The sequence below is a fragment of the Microcaecilia unicolor genome, chromosome 10 (assembly GCF_901765095.1).
Source record: "Microcaecilia unicolor chromosome 10, aMicUni1.1, whole genome shotgun sequence".
In the NCBI taxonomy this organism is placed as follows: Eukaryota; Metazoa; Chordata; class Amphibia; order Gymnophiona; family Siphonopidae; genus Microcaecilia; species Microcaecilia unicolor.
The window spans coordinates 195,083,348-195,106,546 of NC_044040.1; the positions used below are offsets into that span (position 1 = coordinate 195,083,348).

Genomic DNA, 23,199 nt, shown 5'->3' on the forward strand with positions numbered 1-23,199 from the left:
ATCTGGATTGGCCACAGTTGGAAGCAGGATACTAGAATAGATGGACCATTGGTCTGACCCAGTATGGCTATTCTTATGTTCTTGTGAAGACTGGAGGGTTCACTCACTGGTTTGCAGTGAGAACAGGGGATGGCAGGTGGACTGCCTTGCTTTGGTACAGGCTGGGGTGTAGCTGACAGGCTTGTAGAGGGTAAGGGCTGGAGGGTTCACTGACTGGCTTGCAGCGTAGGCAGTGGATGGTGACTGGGCTGACTTATTGGGGGTACAGGCTGGGGGAGGGGGATTAAATGGTTGCAGGAGTAGGGCCTGGGGTTGAAGGGGTGAGGGTACAGCGTAGAGGTGGGCTGACTGGGTTGTTGGAGGACAGGCTGGGGGCTAGCAAACTGTCTATGACTGCCCCAAAGCTTTCCCTTTCTGCCGCAATCCACCCCCCCCCCCCCCCCCCGAAGCAATTTCCTGTTTCCACCTGGGCGCATCGCAGCAGAGATAGAAGCTTCAAGACAGCTGGAGGCAGCTTGTGAGGATGGCTACCGCGCCAGGGCCCCTCTGAGAAGGGAAATGCAAATTTTAAAAAAGACTACAAGGTGAGGGGAAGGTAGGGAGAGGGACTGTGGTGGGGAGAGCAGGGAAGGGGGGATCAGGGGAGCCCCTCCTTAATTCATGCCCTGGGTCCCACCACGTGTCCCACCATGTCTAAAACCAGCCCTGGAAATGCATCAGTGAATCAGGCCCTTAGAGAAAACAAAGTTTAGTGCTCTTCAAATTAGAAAAACAGGCAACGCTGATAGGCATTTTTACATTTTTTTTTTTAGCTTTAATGCAAAACACGAGAACAAAGAGAGAATCCAACCTGCCAGGGGAAGTGTTGCAGTTCATTTCCAGGTTACTCAGCTCCTCATAGTTGCTGTCGGTGGCCCTTTCATGGATACTACTTGCATTGGCTTCTTGACTGGCCTTCTCTGCAGTCTTTCTTGCTTCCTCCTCTTCATCTAGTATCACTTCATCTTCCACGTCTTCATCATCCAACAAGTCAGAATTCTGACTTGCCACCAAACCTTTTTCATCAAAGTGGCTGCCGTTCATTCTAAAAACAAAGACATATGTGGTTTTGCTCTGCAAGGAGAATGAGATTCTAAAACTTGAAACATATCTCATCATTTCTTGAATATCAACAAACGGCATATTTCCACACCGGGGCAAAGTGGGGAGATGCTGGACACCTAGGTTGAGTGAGCAGGAAGGCACCTATTTTGGTGCTATTTTATAAAGACACGTGTAAAAAAGGCCCGTTTCTGACACAAATGAAACGGGCGCTAGCAAGGTTTTCCTCGGAGTGTGTATGTTTGAGAGAGTATATGTGAGAGTGACTGTGTGTGAGAGAGAGAGAGTGAATGTACGAGTGTGTGTGTGTGTGTGTGAGAGAGAGAGAGAGAGAGAGAGAGAGTGAGTCTGGGTGCGAGTGTGTCTGTGAGAGAGAGTGTGTGTGTGAGAATGAGAGTGTGTGCAAGTGTGTATGTGAGACACAGTGTGCGAGAGAGAGAGTGTGTGTGAGACATAGACTCTCTGTGAGACTGAGTGTATGAGACCAGAGAGTGTGTGAGTGACTGTGTGACACATAGAGAGTGAATGTGATACAGTGTGAGACATAGAGTGTGTGAGAGTGACAGAGAGAAAGACATTGACTGTGAGAGAGAGAGTGTGTGAGAGAGAGTGTGTGTGTGACAGAGATACCTTCCCCCCCCCCCCTCTATGGTGTCAGCCCCCCCCTCCCTTCCTCTCTCTGGTTTCAGGCCCCCCCTCTCTTAAATTGTACAGTGACCGTACATAATTGCAATGAGCGTAGCAAAGTATTCCACGACAGTGAACTAGCCATCTGAAAAGCTGCAGGCCTAGTCTGCGCATAGGGTGTCACAACCACACTCTGAATCAACAACATTGGGGGGGGTCAATATTTAGCTGGCAGCAGTGAGTGCTTTGCTGACCGCTGCCAGTATTATTCCCAGGTTTTCAATGCTGGGCTATGTCTAGGCACCAGCGCTGAATATCCAGTTTATGTGGAGACGGCTAGCCCAGTGGTTCTCAAACTGTGCACAGCAGCGAACTCTCAGGGGTTCCGCGGTGCATCGCTCCCTACTTTCCCCTCCTGCAGGTCCAGCATCTGCCGCTTCCTGCTTCTTCCCCTGCCGACACTGCAGTGCTTGCGGCTTACATTTTCGGGCCATACGCAATTCACACAGGCATTGCGGGGACTTCCCTCTGCCGCGTCCGGCCCTCACAATAGGAAGTTGCATCAGAGAGGGCTGGATGCGGCAGACTGGGAAGGCCCTGGAGTGCCTGTGTGAATTGCGGACGGCCTGAAAATGTAAGCTGCAAGCACTGCAGCGGCAGCGGGGGAAGGAAAAGGAAGAGGCAGCGATCCTGGACCTGCAGGAAGCAAGGTAGAGAGCAATGCTGGATTTGGGGAAGGCAGAGGGCTGCAGGAAAAGGGAGACCTATGTGGCAGGGGGGAGGTGTGGAGATCCATGTGGCCGGGGGGAGAGGTGCTGCAGAGACCTATGTGGCCAGGGAGGGGTGCCACGGAGACCCATGTGGCCGGGGGGAAGGGGTGCCGTGAACCAAAAAAACTTTGGGAACCCCTGGACTAAATGCATAGCCACTTAAATCAATATTCAGAACTTAAGTGGATGTGGGTTACCGCATAAAGATAGGACTGTGTTTTATGCAGTTCCATTAATGTGGTTACCCTGTCCAGTTAAGTGCTGAATTTGAGCACTTAACCGGCCAACTGCTGACTCTGCCCCCACCAGAACACCCCCATAAATCAAGAAACTATCTCACACTCCACTTCCCCAATTGCAAGGGACTGCGATAAGTATTGGTTTACTCATGGAGCTTCACATACTTATGCACACAGAAATGGAACGCACAAAAGCCTTAAGAAACATGAATAACTACTTGATCTTCCGAAAACAACTTAAAGCATTCTTCTTCAAAAAGTTCTTCTACGAAGACTCAGGGGGGACGCAAAACTAGACGTGCCAATCAGGCGGTTCCTGTGAACTTGATTCACCACTAATCTGTACTTCATCTTTCTTTCCTGCTACAGACCAAGTTCATTTTATCGAATGTAACCACTCTACTTTGTACGTAAGCCACGTTGAAACAATGTTGATTGAAAAACGTGGAACATAAACGCCTACATAAAAAAAAAGAATAAATAAATAAATATTCATTGTGGATATCCTGAAAACCCAATGGGACTAGGTGTGCCCCGAGGACTGGGTTGGGAATGGCTGACCTAGTTGTCAAGAACTCTCGTTGCTGCTTAGCTCACCGTAAAGAATTTGAACAGCTCATGAAACTAATTTTAAAAACATATTGTAAAAAAGTCGTTCAGGAAACAACAGAAAACAATGGAGAACTGGTGACTTGTTCTCATGGATATTATATGCTCCAAAACAATGCGACTCCACCACATAAAGCTTATTTTAATGACCTAATACGGGAGGGGGGGGAGGGGGGCTGAAATTAAGGAGGATTAAGTATGCAAATGTTGATTTGCTTGGTTTATTTTTTTTTATAATACTTATTTTCCTTCTTAGTACTAAATATTTAGCTGAAGGCTATAACTATTCTCTCAGAGCATTCATGTCTATCAGGGCTGGTTCCCCTATGAGCACTCTGCACCTTTCAAACCACAAGGGGGTCTAGTCTGTCCACTGTCTACATTTTGTTTTTCCAGGAAACCATCAATTTGTTAAATCATCTGAAACCACATTAGAAATGAATCAGAAACTCTTCGAGCCATGTATCACTAGTCAAAGACAAAGGTCTTTTTAGAGCCTGAAGTCGACTGGGGTTTTTTTTTTCCCCTTCCTTCAGAATTCCCCAACACAGAAGAAGAAAAAAGTCAACACAATTAGATTAGAAATCTTAGTTAAAAAAAAAACCCCATAAAAATCAGGAAATGATCTCTTTGGAACATAAGACCTGATTTGAAATAAATGTGAACAAACTCAAATAAAACAGAAGGAAACGGATAATTATTAACCTATGCATATCTTTGTCATCTTTTATCAAACGATGGCAAGAACGTTTGCATAAGCCTGAAATGATTAATCATGGCCCAAGCTGCATATTTGTTAGTTCATGCTACCCAGAGATTGTTAGAAATGAAAGAGATGAACTAGAACCAAAAACACGAATGCCTCGTGATTAAGAAAACAGATTCACTAATTGCGCTTTTGAATGCAGTAATTTGCCCAGGATAAAATATCCATCAAGAGTAGTCAGAAGTGCCGAGTTCAGAAAGGAAACACTACTGGGCTCATTTTCGAAAGAGAAGGGCGCCCATCTTTCGACACAAATCGGGAGATGGGCGTCCTTCTCCCAGGGTCGTCCAAATCGGCATAATCCAAAGCCGATTTTGGGCGCCCTCAACTGCTTTCCGTTGCGGGGACGACCAAAGTTCACGGGGGCGTGTAGGAAGCATAGCGAAGGCAGGACTGGGGCGTGCTTAACACATGGGCGTCCTCGGCCCATATTGGAAAAAAGAAGGGCATCCCTGACAAACACTTGGCCGACTTTACTTGGCCCTTTTTTTTTAACGACCAAGGTACAAAAATGTGCCCTAAATGACCAGATGACCACTGGAGGGAATCGGGGATGACCTCTCCCTACCCCTCCAGTGGTCACTAACCCCCTCCCACCCTAAAAAAACATGTTAAAATATTTTTTCCAAACTCTATGCCAGCCTCAAATATCATACCCAGCTCCAAGACAGCAGTATGCAGGTCCCTGGAACAGTTTTAGTGGGTACTGCAGTGCACTTCAGGCAGGCGGACCCAGGCCCATCCCCACCTACCTGTTAAACTTGTGGTGGTAAATGCGAGCCCTCCAAAACCCACCACAAACCCACTGTGCCCACATGTAGGTGCCCCCTTCATCCCTAAGGGCTATGGTAGTGGTGTACAGTTGTGGGGAATGGGTTTTTTTGGGGGGGGGGTTGGGGGGCTCAGCACACAAAGTAAGGGAGCTATGCACCTGGGAGCTTTTTTTGAAGTCCACTGCAGTGCCCCCTAGGGTGCCCGGTTGGTATCCTGGCACGTGAGGGGACCAGTGCACTACGAATGCTGGCTCCTCCCACGACCAAAGGGCTTGGATTTGGTCATTTCTCAGATGGGCGTTCTTGGTTTCCATTATTGCCGAAAATCGTGGATGACCATCTCTAAGGACAACCATCTCTAAGGTCGACCTAAATGTGGAGATTTGGGCATCCCCGACTGTATTATCGAAATGAAAGATGGCCGCCCATCTTGTTTCGGTAATACGGGTTTCCCCGCCCCTTCGTGTGGATATCCTGTGAGGACGCGCTCAGCAAAACTTGGGCGCCCCGTTCGATTATGCCCCTCCACATGACCCCTTCACTTCTTCTCTGATCTGACCTCCTTTTGCAGGCCATGTTGAGACCAGATGGTAAAACATACAGCAGTGATGTGACAGAATAATATGAATATGAACAGGCCAATAACTTAATCAATTTTCTTCATGAATATCTGACATGTATGTCTTTTCCTTTTTCTTACTGAAGACAAAGAAACACAGGCAAAATACTAGGAGTGGGCGTGCACTATTATTGGCAAACGAAAACACTTGTTTTTGTTTGTTAACAATACGGGGTATGACATTGCATACAACAGTCCATCCCTAGCAAATATAAGACAACCATCCAGAAGGATTTTTTAAATAAATAGCCTTGATTGCATAGACCCATCTATGCATGCATGCCCCACCTACATGTGCAAGCTCCACCTACATGTGAATGCTCCACCTACTTTGCATGCTCAACCTACATTGGATGCCCTTGAGGTTGCAGAGTGGTTGTCTTCTGTCTGTCTTGTCTCCAGGATTTGAATTTCCGTGGTCAAACATCCCACTCTCACTTACACTTGCACAATCTCCACTTACACAGTGCTGACTGCCAAGTATCTGTTTTGTTACTCAGGGTGGCCAGCATTAAAAAAAAAACGATGACCAACACAGGCTCAATATTACTCCTTATATATTTCTGAAACATTAAGTGACAAAAATTCTATGCTCTGTCGCTACTTTCTGAGGGGCTTAAGTCAGGAAAGTCTTACCTCTTCTCTGAGTTCCTGGGTGTCTGGTCATTATGGTTGTTGTTGCCAATGAAATTCCGGATTTCGGTAAAGTAAGAATCTTCCTTATCATCTAGGATTGCACCTGTGCCTTCTAATTCTGAATGAGGCGATGATGTTGCTGTACCTGTGGAGTGACATACTGAGTTATAACTTCTTTAATCATCCCTTGATACAAGATCTATAGTTATGCAAAGAGGGATGAACAGATTACAAGTCAAGGAATTAATAGTTTAATACAGTAGTTCATCTCAAGGACTCCATTCTAGTGAAGAGTAATTTTATAACAGATCGTCCAGGTTGAAAGATGAAGTAGGTGCCTCTTTGGGGTTATGGTACAAAGACAAAATAGACATCTTTGTGTCTTTATGAAACAACTTCAGAAACGCAGAAAAAAGCACAGCTTAAATGCACTGTGGACATTCCCAGTAGCAGGTATAAATGTGCATGTATGAAGCAGGGGCATTGCCATGGGGGGGCCTCAGGGGTCTGGGCCCCCCTACTTTGGGTTCAAGCCCCCTCCACTTAAATGGCTGGCGGGGTTGCCCAAGCTCTGCCAGCCAAACAGGTCTCCTGCGTGAGTCCCTGCCTCATGCTGTCAGAGCAGTGCTTAAGTTGGCCGGCTCGCATCAGCCACCAATGCCGGCACTTCCGTGCGTGCTCAGTTCAGCAACGGATGTTGAAATGAGCATGGGTGAGAGTGCCAGCATCAACGGCTGAAGAACATCGTTGACTTGAGCGCTGCTCCGGCAGCACATGCGGAGACTCATGCAGGAAACCTCTTTGGCTGGTGGGGCTTGGGCATCCCCAACAGCAATGGTATAGTTTAATGCAGCAGGAGGGGGAGGAGCAGCAGTAGGGATACATTATCCCCTCAGTTCAACTTCTAGGTCCCCCCCAAAATGGACTTCCGTCTACGCCACTGGTATGAAGTACATGCCTCAGTACGTATTCTATAGAATGCATGCATAATTTGCAGTTCAATCCATACTTTCTCCAAACTATGCCCCTGAACATGCCTACACACGCATGACATAAAAGAGCCTTTTTATCACATGCATTTTTTTAGATGTGTATCAGGCCAACAGGGTTTACCTGTAGAAAAAAAGATGTTTTATAAGTCCCTTAAAGCTGGAGTCAGAAGGGAATTGCTATTCTAATTAGTGAAGACATCCATATCTGAGCGTTTATCAAAAAATTATCCACAATGTACTCTTAATAATAGAATGGAACTTCCCCTCAGCTCGCACATTTCTTGTCTGTGTTAGATTTCTTTTGCCTGTTGTCATACTTGATATTTTGCTTCATTCTGAAGTGGATTGCAATACAAGAAAAACTTCAAGCAAGATGTAGACCAAGATTCATCCACAGGAAGGAGCCTCCATTTCCATTCCTTCAGGGGTTGTTTGTCCAATTCATGTTTTAAGAAGATGAACCGGGGAGGGGGGGGGGGGGGGGGGACATGACATGAGTGCTGGGAGCATGATACAATTCATGTGAGTTTATCTTGTTGGGCAGACTGGATGGACCGTGCAGGTCTTTTTCTGCCGTCATCTACTATGTTACTATGATGGAACTGTTCTTCAGTGCAGCAAATCCAGACTGAATGTCGGGGACATAATCATTTCGATTGCATTAACTCATGAAAAGTGACCCCCCTCCCCACCTTTAAGCAAATATGCTTTCGAGCATAGCCACAGCTCATGACTATGGAAGCTTCCTGGTAAGGTGTTAAGTATTATTTTCTGCTTCTTAAAAGGAGTTTTGTGATGAACTATTCAGTCATTGCTCCTACCAACTTTACACAAGAGGGCCAGATAGGGGTCTCCAGGGAGGCTGGAAACAATAGGGCTTTTACTGCTGCTCAGAATTTGGCAAATACAGATGGGGTTACAGTAACCTCTTTACAGGAGCTGCTGAAGGTGGTAAAGTTATAAACTGATTTATTTTATTTGAAGAACAGAAAACACGGTTTTAATTTTGCCTTTTAAAAAGATGATAATCTTAAAAGTTATAAACTTAGGACCCAATATTCAAAGGATTTGTACTGCTAACTTTGAAAATCTACTGGGGCTGAGTGTATAAATTTTAACTCAAAATTTCACATAGGGCCCAATATTCAAAATTGTTTAAAAGTCAGGAGAGGCATTTATAAACTGGGTTGTGTGTTAATCAGACTGCCATTTTGATCTGTGTGAGATTTTCTCTGTCAGTTTTTGATGACATATGTGTGTGACTAAAAGAGGCGGTGAGAAAAATGTATCAATTTCCATTCTCCATGACAACCAGTGCTATGGAGAATGGAAATTGATACATTTTCTCACCGCCTCTTTTAGTCACACACATATGTCATCAAAAACTGACAGAGAAAATCTCACACAGATCAAAATGGCAGTCTGATTAACACACAACCCAGTTGTGAGGGCAGAACACTGATAAGGGAGGTGTGAGAGAGATTAAGACAGTTGAATTTACATAGGTTTTATAGTAATTTATTGGGGGGGAAAAGGGATGCCCATTAACACCCTTTACCTCAGGTGGAAGCACCAAGCACCATATATAGAGCTGGCTCCTGGTAGGTCAGCTCCCGCCCCCACCCCCCCAAAAAAAACAAAAAAAAAATCTAGGGATGCTGAGGGGTTATTATCCAGGAGGAGGATCCTAGCGGTTAGAGCACCAGGTTTGATATCTAGAGGTGCCCAGTTCAAATCCCACTGTTGCTCCTTGTGATCTTGGGTAAGTCACTTAGGGCCCCTTTTACAGAGCGATAGTAAGCCCAACACAGGCTTACCGTTCGCTCTTTTGGGACTACCGCTGGCCCAATGTGGCCGCTGGCGGTAGTCCCGCCCCGAGCGCGCACCATTTCTGGGGGAAAAAGAAAACCCCTGGAAATGGCTGGTGTGACAGTAGCATGGCAGTAATCAGGCATTGCCATGCAGTACCCGGTTACTGCAGGGTTAGCACCGGAGCTCTTATCACCACCTCAGTGGGTGGCGGTAAGGGCTCCCTGCCACATGGCCACACGGTGAGAGTTATCTCACCACGTGACCGTTTTTTTTCGGATTTTACTGGCTGCGGGAAAAAGGGTCCTGGCGCGTGGGAAAAACAGCCCCCGTGCTAGTGCAGGGCCCTTTTTCCCCGCAGCTTAGTAAAAGGACCTCTTAACCCTTCACTGTCTACAATACAAAAATTAGATTATGAGCCCTCCAGGGAGAGAGTATACCTGAATGTAACTCACCTTAAGCTATTATTGAAAAAGGTGTGAGCAAAATCCAAATTTTTAAAAATATATATGTGATCTGCACGTGTAATTGCTGCTATTTAGACATGGAGATGCTTTTAAAATAGATGCCAACACCTGCAACTTCGTAACACAAAGACAACCTCATGTCTGGCTGACTTTAAACTCCGTATAAATGTGCAGCCTGTTCCAGGAGCTGATGACGGGACTACACTTCTTGGATTCTAACCCTGTTGAGTCAGTCCAATACACATATTTCACCTCCAAACTTGTTTATTGACCCTTATTCCTACATCATTCAGCACAAGCATGTTATAATTTTGGTGTGACAAGGATGAAAGGCAGTTTTCTCACCAGATATGTTTCCATTCTCATGCTTTTTCAGATGCCTGTCCAGGTTGGTCTGCTGGCCAAAGCACCTGTCACACAAGTGACACCTGAATGGCTTCTCTTTGTTATGAATATTGCGGACATGCCTTTGCAGGTTGGAAGAAATGCTGAAGGACCGGTCACAGTATTTGCACCTGAAACACAAATCATGGGGAAAAAATCAATGGCATGTTAAATAGAACAATAGGTTCAAATACATGTCACAGCCCTCTGAGAGGGGCATAATTGAAAGGGACGCCCAAGTTTTCCTGGGGACGTCCTTGCAGGATGGCTCCAGCAAGGGGCGGGGAAACCCGTATTATCAAAACAAGATGGGCGTCCATCTTTCGTTTCGATAATACGGTCGGGGACGCCCAAATCAGCAAATTTAGGTCAACCTTAGAGATGGTCATCCCCAGGACTTGGTCATTTCTGATTTTCAGCGAAAAAGGAAACCGAGGACGCCCATCTCAGAAACGACCAAATCCAAGCCATTTGGTCGTGGGAGGAGCCAGCATTCGTAGTGCACTGGTCCCCCTGACACGCCAGGACACCAACCGGGCACCCTAGGGGGCACTGCAGTGGACTTCACAAATTGCTCCCTGGCACAACTTAGCTCCCTTACCTTCAGCCAGATGCACTAACTGAACGGAAAAAGCCCTTCCCTTACCGATCCCTTAGCAATTCGGAAAGGAATGGACATGCATGAAGGAAATTGCATACAAATGAGCTGCTCGCTGTTAATTCATTTGCATGCAATTTCCTTCCTAAGGAGGGGAAGCCAGTGTTGCGCATGCCAAAGACGGCTTCATACATGCAGACAAGCTGCGTGTATAATAGCCATCTACAACCTTAAATAAATTGCCGTCTACAACCTCCAGGTGAAAAGGTCCAAGTGCTTATCAGGGACGTCCCTGTGATGGGAAGCAGTTGGGGATGCCCAAAATCAGCTTTTGATTATGCTGATTTGGGCGACCCTGAGAGGAGGACGCCATCTTCCGATTTGTGTCGAAAGATGGGCGCCCTTCCTTCTCTTTCGAAAATAAGCCTGTGAATGTAAATTCTCAGCCTTGTAAACGTTCCCCTGACTTCTGAAGGTAAAAATATATAGGAAAATTCCGAAACTGTGCATCAAACATTAAAACACATTCTTCATAGCAAGTTCCTGCAATAAGTGTCACAGCTGTGATACTCTTCAACTACAACATGGTCAACAGATGACCTGGAGGGGCATAATTGAACAAAAACGTCTATCTCCATGGGCGTTTATCTCCGAGAACGGGTCTGTGAAGGGGCGGACCGAACCGTATTTTCGAAAAAAAATAGACGTCCATGTTTTATTCGACAATTTGTGAGCTGGGCGTTTTTGTTTTTCAGTGATAATGAAACATGAAAGCGCCCAGCTCAAAAATGAATAAATCCAAGGCATTTGTTCGTGGGAGGGGCCAGGACCTGCTCCAGTGACCTGCATACTGCTGCCAGGGAGGTGGGTATGACATTTGAGGGTGAAAATAAAAAGTTGTGAAACGGCATATTTTGTGGTGGGAGGGGGTTAGTGACCACTGGGGGAGTCAGGGGAGGTCATCCCGATTCCCTCCAGTGGTCATCTGGTCATTTAGGGCACTTTTGGGGGCCTTATTCGTGGAAAAACAGGGTCCAGGAAAAATGCCCTAAATTCTCGCTAAAAACGCATATTTTTCTTCCATTATCGGCGAAAGGCGCCCATCTCTGATCGCCCGATAACCACGCCCCAGTTCCGCCTTCACCACGCCCCCATCAACTTTGTCCGCGTCCGCGACGGAGTGCAGTTGAAAACGTCCAAATTCGGCTTTCGATTATACCGCTTTATTCGTTTTTGTGAGATAAACGTCTATCTCCCGATTTGGGTCGCAATATAGACGTTTTTCTTTTTCAATTATAAGCTGGCTGGCCTACAAGAAGTGATTGATTCTAATATTCTTAACTTACTGTGGGTAAAAATCCTAAGAAAGCAAAACACGGTTTCATGTACTGCCTACAGAGTTTAAACACTTTACGTGGAGAAAAGAATACATGACAAATTCTTTCAAATTCTCCAAGAATTTTTTTATATGTGGGAGGGGGAGGGGGGTTCTAGTTAAAATTATACTTTGTGATTACATCTTTTCTTGTGGCATTAACTAGGTTGATTGCTAATCCCAAAGGAAATTCTGTTATCTTCCAAAAAAAACAGCAAAACGTAATTGAAATGTCTAGCGCTGTGCCAATGGGAATAGTTTAGTTTATCACTCAGGTACCAGAGGCATCAACTTTCATACCCTCTAGTGAGCTGGAGTCCCCAAAGCTTTTAGCACAGCTATTACTAAGAAATGCCATGACTGCCTCAGCTTCTCTTTCTGGCAAATAGCCAACACGTTCCATCACTTCCAATTTTTTTGTCTGCTACTGTACTTCTCCTGCACTTCAGAATAAGCTCCCTTTACTGTGTTCTTATGTCAAGTTCTCAGTACAGGAATTACTCATCGTACTGCAACACCAATTGTTTCCATTCTTCCTGTGATAGAAGCACATAGCTTATTGTAAGTCTTCAGTCAAATATGAATTAAATGTGCTTCAGGTCCTTCCTTTTCCCATGCAATTTAGAAAAATAAATATTAATCCACATCCGCATGTGCGACTAAAATGGGGAGATGATTTGTTTTATCAGCGTCACAATAAAGAAGAAAAATCTCCGCAGAAGACAAAAGGAAGACCAAAAAGCAGAGGCGGCCATTTTCGCATACTAAAACACGGCCGTGTTGGGTCAGTTAATATAGATTCTCTTTTTGGACCTATGGTCGCACCTGCATTCTTGGCCACCCCCGCTTTTTGGTCTTTGATTTGTTTTATTAGACATAAATTGTTCTCCTGCTACCCATCTCATGATGACTCCCTGACGTTATCATTTTTGTGCCTGCCTCTCCAGTGTACACAGGGTTTGGCTTCTCTCATTGCTGGTTTTTGCGCCAGTGCCTCTAGAGGAGAGGAAGGGAATCCGTTAATACAGATGACTCAACAAGATATTGGAGTAGGTCTCCAACTGGGACTGGACTGATGGCTTCACCTCTGCTGAGATTCTTCTTCAAATATCTGTCTGTTGCAAGAAAGGGAGTTGGAATCCTTTCATCTCCTTAGGCTCAGCTAATTGAGAACAGCATGAGAACTGGTATCAGAAATCACATGGATGGACTTAGTGTTATGTCAGATCAACTAGACTAACCAAGGTTTCAGCCATGGCTGCTCTCTGCTGGGCAACTACAGTTAAATGACTAGGTTAATTATTTCACCAGAATTCAGATAAGAAGCAGTAATGGCTGTTGATCTTTGTCTCTCAGCTGAGAATTAGTCACACTGACATCAATACTCAATAGTTTTAAGGACCATCTAAGCTCAGTATCCTGCTTCCAACAGTGGCCACATCAGGTCACAAGTACCTGACAGAAACCCAAATAGTAGCAAGATTCCATTCTACCAGTTCCAGGGTGAGCAGAAGTTCTCTCCCCATGTCTATCTCAATAGTAGACTATGGATATTTCCTCCAAGAACTTGTCCAAAACATTTGTAAACCCAGATACAAACTGGAGGAGTAGCCTAGTGGTTAGGGCAGCGGACTTTGATCCTGGGGAACTGGATTCAATTCCCACTGCAGCTCCTTGTGACTCTGGGCAAGTCATTTAACCCTCCATTGGCCCAGGTACAAATAAGTACCTGTATATACTATGTAAATCACTTTGAATGCAGTTGCAAAAAACAAAAACCACCACAGAAAGGCAGTATATCAAGTCCCATTCCCTTTCTCTAATTGCTGTTACCATATCCTCCAGAAACAAGTTCCAGAGCTTAACTATTCATTGAGTGACAAAATATTTCCTCCGATTTTGAGTGTCCCCTAGTCTTTGTACTTTTCGAAAGAGTAAAAAATCGATTCACTTCTACTCGTTCTACTTCTACACCACTCTGGATCTTGTAGACCTCAATCATATCTAAACTGAGACACAACTTATGATCTCTGCATAGAACAAAATACATGGGTCCTATCACTCCACCATCCAACATCTAAGATTTTAGAGCTTTGTATAATTATCACTCCCTGAACAAAGGTGTGTTAAGACTATAACACTGTTTTTTTACCAGTAAAACATTGGGATCATGGTTTTAAGTTAAGTGTAGAGGACAGAGATGTTGTGTACCCTGGAATTCGAATGCTAGCTGATAAAAAAAAAAACTTAGTGCAAGAAAACCACACAGAGCGATAAAAGAGAAAAACACGAGAGTGGCATTGGAAATAGTCAGTGGCAAGCAACTACTTTGTATAATGTATTGAGAAACAGAAGATCTATCAAGAAATGCAATCAGAGGCTGGAAATGTGTCACAATGATAGAGAAATACTCCCATTTATATTGGGCACCACTGGCCTCTACGTTATATTTTCTGAACTCCTGAAGGAAGTTCTCTTTGGCACAATGTGAGAGATTTAGATCATACCCAACATATCCTGGCTTAGGAATCAGGTTTTTAAGTGTCATGGTAGGTGCAAATTAACCATTAGAAGACATTATTCCTAAGAGAACATTCAAGGGTCCTTTTACTAAGATGCGCTGAAAAATGGCTTGTGGTAATGTAGGTGTGGGTTTTGGGCGTGCGCCGAACCATTTTTCAACGCGCCTGTAAAAAAGTCCTTTTTTAAAATTTTTGCCGAAAATGGATGTGTGGCAAAATCAAAATTGGCGCACGTTCATTTTGGGTCTGCGACCTTACCATCAGCCAGTAACCAGGTGGTAATGATGTACACGCACCAAATGCCACTTGGTGCGTATCCGATACATGTGTCCGAAAATAAAAATTATTTTACGGCCGTGCATATCGACGGCGTGCCAAAAATAAAATTACTGCAAGAGCCACATGGTAGCCGGGCGGTAACTCCATCTTGGTGCAAATTAGGCATGTGTACAGCCTTACGCAGCTTAGTAAAAGGACTCCTCAGGAACTAAGGGCTTGTCAGGATTATTGACCTTGTGAGACTAAGGAGATGAGCATCTTAATGGCAGATGAAAATTAACGTGAAGAATTTTAAAGCGATGCACACAGGGAAACATAATCCCATTTACAGATATAAAATGTTGGGCTCTGAGTTAGGAGTCACTACCCAAAAAAATATCTTGGGAGTGTACTGTGGACAATAAGTTGAGATTTTCAGCCATGGCTGCTACAAAGCAAGTAGGGATAGTTTAGAAAGGAGTGAAGAACTGAGGATATCTAAGGGTTCCTGGTATGACTGTCCCTTCAATATTGCGTACAGTTTTGGTTGTCTCATCTCCAAAAAGGATATAGTATAACTATAGTATAACTGTAAATCCTCATGCCCAAAGGTTGACGCGGACATTGGCTCTAAGCACTGTTCTATAAATGGTGCGCAACTCGGAGCACTGTTTATACAATAGCGCTCTGCTTGGATTTTTTTAGCACCATTTACTGAATCTAATCCTAAATGCCTTCTGAAAATGAGGCATTAAGGGGTCCTTTTACTAAGGTGCGCTGAAAAATGGCTTGGGGTAGTGTAGGCGTGTGTTTTGGGTGTGTGCTGATCCATTTCTCATCGTGCCTGTAAAAAAAAGCACTTTTTAAAATTTTTGCTGAAAATGAACGTGCGGGAAAATCAAAATTGTTGCGTGTCCATTTTGGGTCTGCAACCTTGCTAGCAGCCATTGACCCAGAGCTAAAGTCTCACACGGTGACCGGGCGATAATGACCTAGGTGCGCCAAACGCCACTTGGTGCACGTCCGATATGCGCGTCTGAAAATAAAAATTATTTTTCAGCTGTATGTATTGGACGTGCGCCAAAAATGAAATTACCACGAGGTAGCCGGCCAGTAACTCCATTTTGGCACGCAATGGGTGTGTGGAGAGCCTTACGCGGCTTAGTAAAAGGGTCCCTAAGTGTATCCACACTAACTGTGAATAGTTATAGTGTGTGGTAAAGAAATTACTTGAGTTGTGGCTGCAGAGGACATGCTGCTGGGCACACCCCCAACAGTTACCACACAGCCTTCACACTTATCAGTGGCGTTTCTATGGCGGCTGCCGCTGCGCATCACCCCGGCGCATCACTTTCACCCCCAGCGCATCACCTCCATGGCACATCACCTCCATACACCCCCGGTGCATCAACTCCTGGGGTTGCAGGGAGCAGTCGCACGGCTATCAGCTCCGCCGGTTCCCTGTCCCGGAACAGGCAGTATCGTCAGAGGGAGCAGGGAACCGGTGGAGCCGACCACGGCTGCTCCCTGCACCCCCTTGCAGCATGCACCCGGGGTGGACCGTCCTCACCGCCCCACCCTTGGTACGCCACTGACACTTACTACACATTAATATTTGCTGTTAATGTGTGGGGAAGTGCTAAAACCTTCCGCAGTTTAGTAAACACTGCAATATTGCTTTACCAGAAAAGCACTGGAATCAGAACCCTAAGAGAATTATAGAGAATGAAGAGGTTGTGATTACCTGGGACACCAGATATAGGGGTAAAGAAGAAAAACATGAGAACAGCATTAACCTTTTAGTGCCCAATGTTCCCATAAAAAGCCATAGCCAGTCACCGCACATGTAGCACGTGAGCCCTTACCACTAGATCGATGGGTGGCGTTAAGGGCTCAGGCCGTACATAGGAGCGCTCTAGTTTCAATTTTACCTCAGGCCCTTTCCCCAGCCCATTGAAAAAAGCCCTTTTCCCCCAGACGTGGTAAAAACTGGCCTGGTGCACACCAAAAACACGTGCCCACACGACCGCAGGCCACTTTTTGCCACGGCTTAGTAAAAGGACCCCTAAGGCAATAACATGCCCTTTTTTATTACTATCCAAAATACTAATTCTGTAAATATAACTATACCTGTAAGGTTGCTCTCCCGTGTGAGTCCTCAGATGACGTGTTAGGTTTGCCGATCTTGGGAAAATCTTTCCACAATATCTATTATTAAACAGTTACTTGTAAGATTAAAAGATAAAGCAATGGCACTACATCATTTTTTATAATCAGCCATGCAAGACAACAGTTGTATATCCTTAACATGGAACAAATCAATTTCATGAATACAACATGAGTTTATGGATCTATTTTGAATTTTATAATTTATTAGAAAAAAACGTCATTTTTGCAGTATTTGTCTTGCTTAGATGGCTCCTCACCTCCCTTTTCCTTCAACAGGGGAAGAAGGACCAGCCCGATGGCTCAGTGGCAGGGCTTCTCGCTGCCATGAAAGAGAACTAGGTTAGATTCTTGAGCCAAGCTACATCTCCTTGGGCCAATCAGGATGGAGGATACTGGGGAGGTAGGTGAGGAGGGAGTTTCAGCCATTGTCCAGTGGTCCAGACTTAGAGTGCATGGATATCAGGTTGGAAAGAATTGCAGGTCAGGGCCCCTGCCTGAAGACTGTTGCATCAATGTATGAGTTATATGGGATGAGGAATGAGCTAAAATCTGGAAAAATAACTGAGCACTTCTGAATTAATTAATTAATTTTATTTATTTGTAACATTTGTATCCCACATTTTCCCACCTATTTTCAGGCTCAATGTGGCTTACATAGTACCGTAGTGGCGTTCGCCAGTTCCGGCATGAACAAATACAAGGTGTTATTGTGGTAGAATAAGGTTCATGTAAGGTAGGTATAATGGGGAACTTAGGGAGGAGGAGGGGAGTTGGGGTGTGTCCATTTAAGGCTTATAGGGTGCAATTCAATGACAAGGTGACAAGAATTCAGCATCTAGAGGGCATGCAGTAGGATCTTGCTCTGTAAAGGACAGTAGGCGCCTATTTAGGGCATTTAGGTGGTATATTTGGCCCATTAATGCCCTCCTGTTTCCCTAGGCTTCCAGCACAATTGAAGCTGGACTCTATTAGTCTATAAGTACATAAGTAACGCCACACTGGGCAAAGACCAAGGGTCCATCGAGCCCAGCATCCTGTCCCCGACAGCGGCCAATCCAGGCCAAGGGCACCTGGCAAGCTTCCCAAACGTACAAACATTCTATACATGTTATTCCTGGAATTGTGGATTTTTCCCAAGTCCATTTAGTAGCGGTTTATGGACTTGTCCTTTAGGAAACCGTCTAACCCCTTTTTAAACTCTGCCAAGCTAACCGCCTTCACCACGTTCTATGGCAACAAATTCCAGAGTTTAATTATGCGTTGGGTGAAGAAACATTTTCTCCAATTTGTTTTAAATTTACTACACCGTAGTTGCATCCTCATTATCAGCTACCTTGGGATTTTTCAAACCTATTTTTTTTATTACCCCCATGTCCAGCTATTATAACGGCAGTTCTTGGCCAGGGGCCACATAGCAAGGCTCTTTCCACAACTTGATATAATTTTATCTACAGCACAGTCAGTAGTTATTATCATTGAACAATGAATGAGACTCCCTTCTCTCCATGGGCTGTTTCCAAAGCATCTTAAGCTCTGACCAGCCCAAGGAGTGGAAGCTAGACCCAAAAACTGAACCCAGGTTTTCTGCTTGGCACTACTGGGCTGATTCCAGTTTATTTGCTAACACATTTCACATGGCTGAAAAAGTAGCACCAATTAACTAGGCCAATACGGAGAAGATACAAGAACCTCATCCATCATAGAAGGCTGCTAGAACAGCTTACTTAAAAGATGGCAAGTTTTTGTTTTTCCTTTTCTCTTCAAATTAGATAAACTACTAGACCAGATTATTCCTCACTAAGTTTAAGATGAAGATATAGCACATTTCATGCGTTTAATTAAAACATTTATTGGCAGCCTTGGCCATAGTAATGGTCACCCAAAACAGTGTACGTTAAAAAAAAAACACTTCAAGTGTTTTAACCAAGGAAATGGAATATTTGGAAACTGCCCAGTCTGTATGTGCTTAAAATGGCGTACTCTGGGGCACTGAGACATCCCGTGGTACGTGTGACATGTACACATGCTACTGTCATGCAAAAAAATAAAATGTATTTTTTTCCCACAGGGGGCAGTTAGTGCAGCCACATTGCCGTGCGCTAACTGACAAAACGGGTGGCGGTAAGGGCCCACGCGGTAATGGCAACATTAGCACATATCAAAAATTCAAAACTGCATAAGCAAATATAAAATAGAAACTCGATATACAATATTTGCTTAAATACGTTAGAACAAATTGTTCCACACCAAAAAATATTATATGATTTTTAACAATTGGCCTCATCAACCAAGGGTACCGTTTAGAATTCGGACACTCCTTGCAATGGCTCTCATCATCGGCCCCACCACCATTAGCACATGGTCATTAATGCAGAAAATAGAAAATTGGCCATTTTCTGGCCACGGCAAAAAAGTGGCCTTAGCACGTGGGCCAGATCCACGTAAGGGTGCGCTATGGCCACTTTTTGCCACAACTTTGTAAAAGGGCCCCCCTAATAGTGTTGTTTTATTCCAAGGGGTGCTGGTAATTTTCTAAGGGGCCCTTTTACTGAGCTGCGGTTAAAAGTGGCCTATGCTAATTTGGACTCATGAAATTGCCACGCGCTAGGCCATTTTTTACCATGGCTGGGAAAAAGTCTTTTTTTTTTAATGGGGCAGTAAATGGCCATGCGCTAATATGAAAAGTAGTGCACGGCTATTCACTTCCTGAGCCCTTAAAGCCACCTATTTACTTGGCAGAAAGAGCTCAGGTGCTACTTGTGCAGTAATCAGGCAGCATGCGCCAATGTGGCCGCGCTGCTGATTACCGCTGGGAACTCCCCCCATGGTAGAAAATAGAAAATTTCACTTTACAAACAGCTGTAAAGTCAACAGGGTTTTTTAAAATTAAAGTTTTAAATTAACAACACATGAATAACCCACTTAAAAGTATCCACGGACTTCGTAGCTATGCTAATACGAAAAAAGCTCTCTTTGTCTATTCTATATTTTTACCTGCCTTAGAACAGTGACTCCAAATTCTAAGGTTTTCAGAATATTCACAATGGATATTTATGAAGTAAGTTTGCATGTAGTCCCTCTATTGCATGCAAACTTGTCTCATGCCAATTCATTGTGGATATCCTGAAAATCCAAACTGGCTGGTAGTTCCCCACATTTGGGAACAACAGCCATTATCCTAGAACAGGGAAAGAAATTGTGCACTAGAATTTTGAAGAGAGTTGTGCTTCGAGCCAACAATTAGGCCGACAACTTGAATGACTTAATGACTATCCACTGGAGCAGTGATCCTGGGCTCGGCATCCTTATCCCCTGAAGAAGCCCATTGGTGAAACGGGTCCGTTGGGTGGGGATACCCGTTCAAGACGCTGCTATTAGCTAAGTGGCTTTTGTCTTTTGCAGCTTGTTACACAGAGCATAATTTCTACTAAACATCTTTTGAAAAAATATTTCCACATAAAGGGAGGAGGTGGGGGATAGGACCAATGATTAAAGAAAGTACGGTGACTCCTTTGGGAAGAGTTTCAGCAGTCTTGCTGTCTGTCACCTTTCTGAGGTCTTTCCCCTCTTCTGCCAAATTTTGTTACCTTGCACATTGTGTATGATTTGATTCGCCTTCACAGCATTGTTGTATTACACAAGTTAAAGCGAACCTCCCCCTTTTGTGTTTGGCACTGGAGGGAGCAAATTGAGAATTCTGTATGCTCTTCTACCCAAGATTGTGCAGTACAAAGAAGGAAGACAAAACAAATAAAGTCTATTTCAGATAAGAAAAATCTTTCAGGAGGACATACTGGCCTAGTGGTTAGGGTGGTGGACTCTGGTCCTGAGGAACTGAGTTCAATTCCCACTTCAGGCACAGGCAGCTCCTTGTGACTCTGGGCAAGTCACTTAACCCTCCATTGCCCCATGTACGCTGCATTGAGCCTGCCATGAGTGGAAAAGCGTGGGGTACAAATGTAACAAAAATAAATACGATATGACTGGCAGCTGGATATATCCTTAGCAATATGGGCAGGTTAATTGAGCAAACTGGGTGGTCTGTATCTGCCATCCATTATTGTGTTAAATTATTTTCTTCATTCTGCTAGTGATGCCTTTCTCTATGCACTCAAGTATACTATCAGTTTTCCCAACTATTTTGTTATTAAAAAGTTATTAAGAAAATGCAAATTTTAGAGTCAGCTTTTTAGATTAGTTCTCAAACCTATCTATCAAACTTTGGATGTTACAATATCAGGACCATGCATAATCCAACTGCTGGATTTTGGCATCTTACACAATCAAAAATACAAACATCAAAGATTTACTACCCTCATTAATCTTCTAATCGAGGGTAATTTAAGAGCATTGCCTTCTGGAAGCAAAGATGGGTATGTTGATAGAACCAGCCATAATTAAGTATGTAATTACCTGCAAGTATATCGTTCTTTGCCCTTCCGCAGCAAAGTCTCTGGGAGGACATTTGGAGGCGCTCTAAAGTTGAACATGGAAGGGACAGACTGCATCAGCTCACTGGCTTCAGGTTTGAGAGCACTAAAACTCTCAAGTTTTTCAGCCATATTTTCTATGGCTGACATCTGGAGATATACAAAAATAATAATAATAACATGAGAATGAATGCGTTCCTTTTTTGGCATAAAGATGTGGAGAAGAAATACATTTACAACAGGAAAAAGAAAAGCATTTCCTTCATTTTTTTTAAAGTAAAATCAACGTTATCATTTTCTCTATTTAATTAATAACCAGAGGTGGTCATTCAGGAAATGGCAGGGTTCATAAAGTTCTTTTAAGGAGCAATTTTTAACAGCCTGAAAAGTATGTAGATACTTGAGGACACACAGACTTTCCAGTTAATTTTCAAAGGGAATTTCCCTCTGAAAATTGCTTCCAAGCTACAAAATCCAAGGTGCTGTTTCTGTAAGCAGCCAATCAGGAGTAAAGCTGCATACACACATGAGAAAATGCAAATGTATATATGCCGTTCACTCCTATAACCTAAACAATCCCCAGGAACACCCCCTATGATTACTTTGCCTGTTTTGAAATTCTCTGTTGTACAACAAATAACCACTTAAGACTGCATTCTATAAATGGCACTTAGCATTATTCTATAAAAGACGCTTAAAGTTGGGTGTCATTTATAAAATTGCACAGATCCCCAGACACTATATAGTTTGATTAGATTTAGGTGCCAAAATCAGCGAGTAACTTGATTGGCTTAACAAGCTGAGCGCTGATAACAGCACTTAACAAGCAATAATGAACACTAATTGATACTTATTAGAATTTAGGCACACAACTCACTAAGTGTATTCTGTAATTATCTGCGCCGAACTTCTAACGCATGGAGGCAAAAGGGGTGTGGTTATGGGCAGGGAAATGGGTGCTCCAAAATTTAGGTACCTAGTTATAGAATATGGCCCAGTGTCCCTAAATCTACGCGCTGAAATTTACACTATCAGGCTCATTTTCGAAAGAGAACGACGCCCATCTTTCGACACAAATCGCAAGATGGGCGTCCTTCTCACAGGGTCGCCCAAATCGATATAATTGAAAGCCAATTTTGGGCATCCCCAACTGCTTTCCGTCGCAGGGACGACCAAAGTTCACGGGGGCATGTTGGAGACGTAGCGAAGGCGGGACTCGGGCGTGTCTAACACATGGACGTCCTCGACACATAATGGTGAAAAAAGGGCGTCCCTGACGAGCAATTGAACGACTTTACCTGGTTCTGTTTTTCTTATGACCAAGGCAAAAAGGTGCACGAACTGATCAGATGACCACCGGAGAGAATCAGGGATCACCTCCTCTTACTCTCCCAGTGGTCACTAACCCCATCTCACCCTCAAAAAATATCTTTAAAAATATTTTTTGCCAGCCTCAAATGTCATATTCAGGTCCATCACAGCAGTGTGCAGGTACCTGGAGCAGTTTTAGTGGGTGCAGTGCACTTCAGGCAGGCGGACCCAGGCCCATCCCCCCCCCCCATCTGTTACACTTGTGGTGGTAAATGTGAGTCCTCCAAAACCCACCAGAAACCCACTGTACCCACATCTAGGTGTCCCCCTTCACCCGTAAGGGTTATGGTAGTGGTGTACAGTTGTGGGTAGTGGGTTTTGGGGGGGGATTTGGGGGGTTCAGCACACAAGGCAATGGAGCTATGTACCTGGGAGCAATTTCTGAAGACCACTGCAGTACCCCCTAGGGTGCCCGGTTGGTGTCCTGGCATGTCAGGGGGACCAGTGCACTACGAATGCTGGCTCCTCCCACAACCAAAGGGCTTGCATTTGGTTGTTTCTGAGATGAGCGTCCTTGGTTTCCATTATCGCAGAAAATCAGAAACGACCAAGTCTAGGGACGACCATCTCTAAGGACGACCAAAATTTCAAGATTTGTACGTCCCTGACCATATTATCGAAACGAAAGATGGACGTCCATCTTGTTTCGATAATACGGGTTTCCCCGCCTCTCTATCGGGACAT

At 44.3% G+C, this 23,199-nt stretch overlaps 1 protein-coding gene across 3 annotated transcripts in view; it reads right to left on the minus strand.

Annotated features, from left to right (window-relative positions):
• MECOM (MDS1 and EVI1 complex locus) overlaps positions 1–23,199 on the minus strand; it is a 777,983-nt gene that overhangs the window by 6,686 nt on the left and 748,098 nt on the right. For all 3 annotated transcript variants that reach the window (XM_030216133.1, XM_030216132.1, XM_030216134.1), the window contains 5 exons: positions 21,128–21,294; positions 16,676–16,753; positions 9,754–9,923; positions 6,141–6,285; positions 851–1,084 (listed from right to left, as the gene is read on the minus strand). In XM_030216133.1, coding sequence (XP_030071993.1) covers positions 851–1,084; positions 6,141–6,285; positions 9,754–9,923; positions 16,676–16,753; positions 21,128–21,294 — 794 coding nt within the window. The remainder of the gene's footprint in view (positions 1–850; positions 1,085–6,140; positions 6,286–9,753; positions 9,924–16,675; positions 16,754–21,127; positions 21,295–23,199) is intronic.